This window comes from Centroberyx gerrardi, chromosome 14, assembly GCF_048128805.1.
Source record: "Centroberyx gerrardi isolate f3 chromosome 14, fCenGer3.hap1.cur.20231027, whole genome shotgun sequence".
Classification (NCBI taxonomy): Eukaryota; Metazoa; Chordata; class Actinopteri; order Beryciformes; family Berycidae; genus Centroberyx; species Centroberyx gerrardi.
The window spans coordinates 30,694,460-30,703,902 of NC_136010.1; the positions used below are offsets into that span (position 1 = coordinate 30,694,460).

The window sequence follows — 9,443 nt, forward strand, 5'->3', positions numbered from 1 at the left end:
GCTATTAATAGGTAATTACACAAGTACAAAAACTTTTAATGTTAACAGATTACTTAGAATTTTTTATTAGTCTTTTAAATTTACTACAATTGATAAAGGATTTCAAACATGGTAATGATTAATTGTTGGTTCATAGTAAACAATTACAAATCCACACTTATTTATGAAATGTTTAGGCATATAATACTAAGCTGTTAAAGCTGCACTAAGCAATTTTCCGATCACTAGAGGGTGAAAGAAACCACAACAAATTTGTAAATAAACCACAGCAAAGCTGCTGGACTTCGGAGGCCCGAAAGCACAAACCTCGCGAAGGAATAGCTAAGCTAAACGTACCAATGAAGAAGTGTCGCTGGTTACCAGTCTCACTTTGCCAGAATTTTCTCCCGCTGAAGGTTACATGTCCCACAAAGTGAAGAGGTAGGTAGCGAGTTCACTAATTTAACAAGTTTACTTGCTCGCTTCAACGATTCTGCCATTACGATAATTTTTTTCAGGAATGGGAGGAGGTGAGCACCGCTTTTAAACAGCGAGGGAGGAGACAAGCTAGTTTTAAAAAAATTAAAAGCTACTGAATGGGCCAGGAGGAGCTTTGAGTTGGTCCGGGTTTTGACAACAAGCTTTAGAAAAGAGGTGAAAACAGCAACACAGCTGTGCAGGGACGGATTGGCCATCTGGAAGTTCTGGAGAAGTCCAGAACGGCCGCTTGGCCCATTCGGCCGCGCACACATTGCTAAGATCTGAATGACAGAGTTCTTATTATTTCTAAGTCAGATAGTTATATCGGCAGTCGCCACAGAGGGCGCTTATGCAACAATTTGGTTCCTGAGCATCATAACACCCGAAGAAGTAAGCGACCGGAAGTCAGATCGTGAGCTACAATCAGATGGTTAGCATACAGAAAAAGATATGCATGTCCAATTTACTTAACATGTCATTCTCATGGTTTTGGATGTTATGTATTTACAGGACAGTTACAACCTGTTATCGTTGCCTCTCGTAAAATTTGACACGAGAAGGGCATCTATCGGTTGCCATGGTGACGACTGCTTTCAATTCTTCCGGTGGCGAAGGCGTCCCACAGTTTGTCAATGTATTTCTACCCTCCCCCGTCATTAGAAGTGCCCTACACAGCTGCGAGTGTAACTTGATTTGGAGTGACACATGGTGGTGAAGTGGTAGTAGTAGGGGCTGGTTTGGGATTGGCCAAAGCCAACATGTAGACCAAAAAACACAAAGAAAAGGGTGGTGCTGAGAAAATATGTGATAAAAAGCTGAAGTCATTGGAGTGCCCTCATTGTGTCCTCCATCTCAGTGAGTATTCTAGTTAAACTATAGCCTACTGAACAAAAATATGAATGCAACATGTAAAGTTTTGGTTCCCATGTTTACTGAGTTAAAATATCCCATTAATTTTCTTTAATCTTCTGTACAAGTTTGTTTACATCCCTATTACTGAGCATTTCTACTTTGCCCAGAATTTCTTCAAATGATTTTCTCATATGAACTGTAACCAAGCAAAATCTTGAAAATTGTTGCATGTTGCTTATATATTTTTGTTCAGTTAGAATAATTATTATGATACTACTTGGTATCGTGATACCTTGGCTGGTATAGTATCGTGAGGTAAGATTAAGGTATCGTGACCCTGCCAGGGACTGTGGATTATCCACATGCCGGTTGTGGTGGGCTGGTCTGGGTCAAAGTCCAGGGCTGCTTTTTTGCCCCAGTCCGTCCCTGCAGCTGTGTGTGGATATTGGTTTATATCATTATGTCTCAAGGAAATCTCCATATAGCACATGTTATTTTCAGGATTGGTTATAGGGTCTGAAATTGCTTATAGCAGGTTTAATTTAGTTATTATTATGCCATTATTCATTGTTAGCTGAGCTTTTTGGAGCTACCAATTCTAAAGCGAGCAGTTTGCATTATTGACAATTCACTTATTATACAATTAGTAAGAGTTAATTTACTTGTTTTGCAGCCATCCCATATAAAGCAAGCACTATTTGTTGTGAAGGTTGATAAAAGGTCAATAAAAAATGTATTGGTTTTAGCTGCAAAGCAGAAAAACAAATCTTGCTGCATTAAAATTGGCATTACTTTTGTCTGACAATGTTGCAGCTAAACTTTCAATAATAACATATACAATCCATAAAATCAATAGCAATGTTTTGTTCATGGTATGCTGAGCAGGATAGCCAGCAAACTACACTTTATAGAGATTAGAAATTGCAGATGGAAAACCCACTGCAGTAGTGGCCAAGCTGTTTAAATGCTACTTGGCTGTTCCAGCCACCTGTACCCCAAGTGAAAGGATTTTCTCTCTGGCTGGGAATATCATCACACGACAGCAATCAAGACTTCATCCTGCCCACACTGATGCCCTCATCTTTTTCACATGCAATCCAGGAATGTAAGGCAAAGACTACAACTGAGGATTTTGACATCCAGTTGGCTTACTAGGGTAGGGCTATATTTTAAGAGTCCACTTTCTGTGGGGCTCAGGACTCAGACAGAGAGGGAAGCAGGTTACAGGGCCTTTAATGGCAACAGGCGGGGAACACAATTGGAGGACAAAAGGTGGGTAGGAACGGACAGACAGATACTAACTAGACTGAGAAGTACTAAGGCTGGATAGCAGGCTAGGACAACGACACTACAGTCTGGCACAGACTAGACGGAGAAACAGACCTATATCCTCCTGAAACCCAGCCTATGCATTTGTGTTACCCTATTAATTCCTGCTGTACTTAAAAGAGGACATCCTGGGCTTTCCAGTGATACCACATGTGTAGAGGCAAGGGTTAAAGTGGGCCGGAACAATCCGGAACGGCGTTCCGGCACCTTCGATTAATAAGTAAATAAATCTGATTGGCAGTTTCATACATAATAATGTCAAGCGAGTTCACAGGGCTGCCAACTCTCACGCATTGACCGTGAGACTCACGCAATTGACATTTTTCACACATTCTCACGCCACAAGTCCATTTTCTTACGCAGTGAAAAACAAATTCATAATTGATAACGTCGCGGCGCGAAAAGAGACACTGACAGCGCACGAGACGAGACAGAGCAGCACCGTGCAGCAGCGAGTTATTCAAACCATCTGAATAGAGAGAAATATACACAAATATATTATATTGTAATTTATTCCCATGCATGGTGCTCAGAGTAATCTCAGTCAGCGGCTCTTCTGCGTCTCTCCCTCTCCTCTCGCGCCGTGCGCACGCAGGCAGGAGTGAGAGTGAGTTGCTATGGTTACGGGACGCTCTGTGTCTCTGTCGCTCTGAAACTTTCTCAAGATTCCCAATAATAGATTTTTAGGTTAGTATGCCTATGCAAAATCATGAATGTAAGCACCTCAATGCTGAAATCTAGTAATATAACATAATTTTACATTTTTGATTAACATTATACAGGTGTTGAGGAAAAAGTTCTGGAGTCAGAGATTTGTCTTACTTGAGTATATATTTATTGAAAGGAGTCTCGAGAGGAAGAGATGCACACAGCATGGAGGCTACATACACTTCTTCGAAGGAGAATAGGTTTGAGCTGGTCTTTATGTATCTTTCAAGGGCGCACAGAGTGTGCTGACATGGGAACAGGTCACAGAAAAGGGTTACAAACACATATGTTATGTCTTAGTTTTAGAGAGAATCTACAGATTAGTCTGGGGCAGGAGCCACTTGTATCAAGAGGCCTCTGACCTAGTAAGTTATGGGCTAAGGGTTATCAGTGAGGTGAACCTTCACCATGCAACCATACATTCTCTCAGGGGTTCAGCTGTACATACATGCATGTTAATTTTTCTTCCACAACAGGGTTGCTGTTTCTTGACTTAATCCAAGAGGTTAGGTGGTGTAGAAATGCAGGAAATTTGTTTTAAATTACTATTTTTTTCTGATCCCCCCACCAATTATGTATCTTATCTTAGAGGTACGATGCTCACAACTTCCTCTTCCTTTCTGCACAAAATGGCTTCTATAGCATAGTTACTGATTTTTTTTACTATGATATTCATATATTTTCTTGTTTATTAACATGTCAGGAATTACATTGAATTAACCCATTTCTAAATGTCCTCTATAGTGGACACCAGGATGATGTTAATGTCTTTCACATTTCCACTTTGTTGTAGGAGACAGAACAGAGGCAGAGAAGATCCATCAAAATTGAGGGAGATTCAGATGTAGATTCGTCAGATGAGGAAAATGCTGAGGATGAGTTTGAGCCTGTTGAAGAGGTAGAGAGCTGTTTTATGTAGTTTCAGTGTACCCATAAATAATGTTTATCTCCAGTAAAAAATATATCATGGCAGCTCAGTATTCCAAATCATATTTTTACAGTAAATATAACTAATAACTACATTTCACTGTCAGAGGGGTTGAAGGTTAAATGATTACTCAGTTGAATACATATTGAAAATGAATGAGTTAATTAAATGTAATAACATTTCATCATAATAGATCCACACCTGTACTACCTAGGCTTCCTGACTACCAAGATGATCCTACAACCCATGCAAATTTAAGTCCAATTCAGTACTTTTGTCAGTACATCAACAGCAAAGTTTTTGAAGACTTGGCAGCATTCACAAATCAAAGGGAGCATCAGATAAGAGGAGTGCCTCTGAATACCACACCACAGGAAATTAAGGTCTTCTTTGATATATCAGTCCACATGGCCTGCCTTGGCTATGCCAGAATCAAAGTGTTTTGGGCCAAAAAAAAACCCCCACAAAAGTGCCAATAATAAGCAACAACAACTCACTGAAAATTGTCAGTGTGACAGAAAAAACAAAGACAGACATTCTTTGGAAAGTCAGCCCCCTCCTGCAACAAGGCTGCCTTAGTCTTCCAAAACCAGGAAATCTCTGCATTGATGAGCAAATCATTCCTTTCACATGCCACTGTCCAATCAAGCAGTTTGTTCCAGGCAAGCCATACCCTACTGGCTTGAAGGTATTTGTCCTTGCCTCTCCAGATGGTCTGATGCTGGACTTTGAAGTGTACCAAGGAAAGATTACCTCTACCATACATGGAAAAGAGCCCGAAGATGTCTGCACAAGATGTTCCAATAAAGACAAAGCACATGTCCAGGTGTCATCAGAGAGTATAATAACAACATGGGTGGGGTGGACTTACGTGACTGCATGTTGAGCTTTTACAAAATGTAAAGCAGGACCAAAAAGTGGACTGCACATGTGATCGGTCACTTTTTTGATGTTGCCATTGCAAACTCCTAGATCCAGTACAAGTCTTACAGCAAAGGCCTGAACTGACCTGCAAACGACACTCAACAGTACCTGGACTTCAAATTGCACCTGGCTGAAGAGCTGTTGGAAAATCCAGAGCTTGACAGCAGTGCAAGTGAAGACAGTGAAGAAGAGTATGAGCCACCAATGAAAATGAGGACTCCACAACCAGAGACATCTGTGCGTAAATATGGAACCACGCACATGCCAGCGATGGATTGCAAACACCCTATCAAGGGACCGGCTGTTTCATTGCCTGCATCACTTCCTGACCTGCCTGCCTCTCCTACTTCCTCTCCATCCTCATCCTCTACTCCTCTCTCCCAGCATCTCTGATCTCTTTGTCTGTGTGTCTTGTCTATGTGTTGTGTTTCTAGGTCCTGTTGCACACCACAGCTTCAATCAAGCCAGCCCAGCTCCTCCCTGCACCAGCTTTCCTTAATTCACAATTAGTCTAGTAACATATATACCAGTCACTTTCCCCTCAGTCCCTGCCAGATTGTCTAGTGTGTTTTGCCTAGCTTTCCTGCATTCATGTTCCGTTCTGTATTATTTGGGTATCTGAACTCTGACTCTGCCTTGCCTGATCCCTGCCTGGTTTGTTTGCCTGCATTTGCTTTACTGATAGTAATGTATTTTTCACCGTATACCTGCCTCAGTGTGTCTGCATCTGGGTTTAAGTTTGCCTACCTGTCACACATGCAGAAAGATGCAGAAATAAGGGCTGTAAAAACAAGACATACATGAGATGCACCAAATGCAAGATGTTACTCTGCATAACCAAGAGAAATTGCTTCTTGGATTATCATTGCTAAAAATAAAAGTAACATACAAAGAAATGAAAGAAAATAAGTTTTTAGTTTTGCACAAGTAGTAGTTTAGTAGTTCTGTACCTTAAATCAACAAATAATGCTAATCCAAAAGCAATTGTGACCAGGCCCAGTAGAAGAGGAGATTGGACTATTACACTCATTAATACTCACCACTATATAAATATCCACCTTTCTCAATATTCACATTAGCACCTTGATTTTTGGTTCTGTATGTGTTTATTCAGTAACTTTTTGCTTTTGTCTGTTTATGTCTGCATTATATTGTTGGCTTTGATTGTCTTCATTTTGGTTGCTTCACAATATGCCACTTGACAAGCCCTTATGGGTTTTTTTGGCTCCTGCACATCTTTTTCTGTTTTTTGTAGTCATTGTCTTCAACTCCCAATTTCTATGTATTATATTCCGTCCCTTCACTGTTATGCTACATAATGTGGTTTTGTTGTTTTTTTTTTATTTTGTTTTTTAATATGTGCAATAAACTAAACTAAAACTAATCAAGTCTTTTTGGCTGAACAACATATGGTAACATTATTTGTCCAACAGATGGCGAGATCTTACTTACTTACTGATTTGGTATCTGAATGATAACTATCTGATATTATTTTTTAGAACTGACTCAAAATCAATGGATTTAAAAAAAAAAGAGGGTTAGAAAATCATAATAATTCTGGTCCAGACTTAAAGTGTTTAAAAACGTGTTCCCTGGAATACCATCTACAAACATCCCGTCTCTTTGCCTTCTATTTTCCAAGCCACAGATACTACCGTATCTAACCACAGCTCTCTGTCTCTGTCCTATATGGGCCAAGGGGCCTGGGGCTGGCCAGCAGGCCAGAGCTTCAGCAGGTGCTTGAGAGGAGGAAGAGAGAGCAGAGCGACAGAGAAGAGGAGGAGCAGACCAGGACTCCTCTGGAAGAGGTGTTGCTCAAACGTCAGCAGAAACAGCTTGAGGTGACAAACCCTATTACAGGAGCTGATTGATACAGGGCTCTGTAATGACATTAAACTTTTCATTTCATTTTTCATACAAGTAGTCACATAAGTTTCTCAAGACATTGTGATCATCAAATGAACTGCTTTGAGAGGTAAAATAAATATGAAAACTATTTGCACAAAATGTAAATGGACTTCAATACTCTTAATACTTTAGTGTTAATCATAAGGCCAATTATATTTAGAAAATTAGAAGAATAAAATTACTTTTTTGGTCCATTTCCACAACACATTTGAATTTGTCTCTCTCACATGCATAACCTTCTACTTTTCATTTGAGAGTTTAATCAGCAGTTTGAAATTCAGTGTCTTGCTAAAGGCCGCTTCAGCAATGATAATGGGCTACGTAGATTTAATATCCAAACTCCGCTAAGTGCGAGCACAACTCGATCAAAAAGATCTTCCTCAGGTGCACAGCCAAAACTGATATTTGTAGAAAGAAAAGCCAGCACTCATAATGTCCTTTTGTCTTTTTAATGAATGGGCAGCTAGTGAGCACAAACAATGGACGCGTTTCAGCTATAAGCCATCATCAGCGTTATGCTATGTAGATTTATTACCAAGCCCACCTCATTTGCCAGCACACAGCTGAAAAACATGCTCCAGCAAGGGACTGAAGAAACAACCATCCAGTTATTAGTCAGCCTTCCTACCATCCTTCTGCCTGGTTTGATTCTAATAAAGGCCTAATCAGTGTCATCATCATCGGTAATCGTATGCAAGTAGCAGAACAGCCCTGCAAGACATTTTGACAATGGGCATTTCCTTTGGCGGATGACTACGTGTTTGGTTTCCTGCATGCAAGACTGGAGTTCAGATCTGCTCTGTTATATGAATATGTTATATGAACTTGTCTTAAACACTTTGCTGTCATGGAATGAATTCATATGGAATGACAATGCTTTTGCTTTTCTCACTGTGTTGCCAGAGGGAGAAGCAGCAAGAAGAGAAGGTACAAGAGGAAGCCCAGCTGATGGAGTTTGTCAGAGTCCGACAGAACCTGAGAAAGATTCACACAGCAATCCAAAACAAGGCTTCTAACCCCTGAGAAGAATGCACATATATAGAGTCATAAAGTTGAGTTTATTTGTGGCTCAGAATGTAAATGTTGAAACTCTGGTCGATTTCCAACTTAAGCAGTTGTTTATTTCAACTTCTTCTGCGCTTAATATTTGTGTGCAAGCCAGATAGTTGGGTGTCTGGAGTAACACCTCACTAATAAGGACTTAAAAGTGGACTTGATACTGCTCATAAAGAGGACAATGACTCACAAATATTAACAAATATTTAACAGGATACTTGCAAACAATATTCTTATTTACTCTGTATGGGTCCAAGGAAATGTAATCTGCTGCCATGTATAGGGTGAGGTAAAATGTTTGTCCTACACACCTGAGTGAATGTCACAACCTGAAGCAGTCAATGACAACACATTAACACAGTAACTACTGTGTTTACATGATTTTAAATTGTAACATATGTAGTTGTGCTTGATATAGTAACTGATCATTATGTATCAATGCTGTTTTGTTTTTTTGACTTCAACTCATGAAACTTGATTTTATTTTTTTCCAAACATCAGCTCTTAATATCATAAGAATCTGAAAAGTACCTCTAACCTTATGCACTCATATATAGTATTTACATATTTTGCTGTCACAGTGTTGAGATGATGCTCTGAAAATACACTAGGCCTTACATTTAGCTTTTTATAGGTTACCTGCAGCATTTGGAAAATAAATTCTTGATTGTGTTATGTAAGATGTAAGAGATGGCTCTTAATTTTATACATAGTCTCCAGTAGGGAGAACAGGTTCTACTGTTTAAGCAACATTGAAGAGATTCTAGGAAGAGAAGGGAAACCATTCTCAGATTATAACTGCGCAAAGGGAGCGCTCAAAGTGCTAAATGGATTGGAGTTAAAGGAGGAATTGCGAAAATTGTGAAAATTTCATAACACATTTTCAGCTATTAGTAATTCAAATGGTCTGAGAGAAGATCAGGCCTCTGTGACAGCATCTGCCTCTGTATTCAAGCTTTGCAAAATGTCACCGTAGGTCACAACCAATCAGGCGAGCTCTATGTGAGGAGGCATCCCTACTGCCTGTCAATCACATGCGCACACAGCTCAGTCTAGTTTTTACCACCCTGCAAACTGCAGAGAGAAAATAAATATATCCACAGAAAAGATGATGTGAAACAGCCATAATCCAAACTGAAAACTGGGGCTGGAATAAACTTGTGTACAGAAGGGAGTTATTTTTAAGTTATACAATAAGTTCATTAAGTTAAACAATATGTAAACCGATTATTAAAATGCTTTTAAATCGCTCATTTAATAAAACTATTTATAAACCGAT

The 9,443-nt window shown here is 39.6% G+C and overlaps 1 protein-coding gene across 1 annotated transcript in view; it reads left to right on the forward strand.

Moving 5' to 3' along the window:
- Positions 1–8,131, forward strand: part of LOC144542316 (uncharacterized) — a 30,503-nt gene extending 22,372 nt beyond the window's left edge. Inside the window, exons 3-4 of the mRNA XM_078288306.1 lie at positions 6,900–7,041; positions 8,012–8,131. Coding sequence (XP_078144432.1) covers positions 6,900–7,041; positions 8,012–8,131 — 262 coding nt within the window. The remainder of the gene's footprint in view (positions 1–6,899; positions 7,042–8,011) is intronic.
- The last annotated feature ends 1,312 nt before the right edge of the window (positions 8,132–9,443 follow it).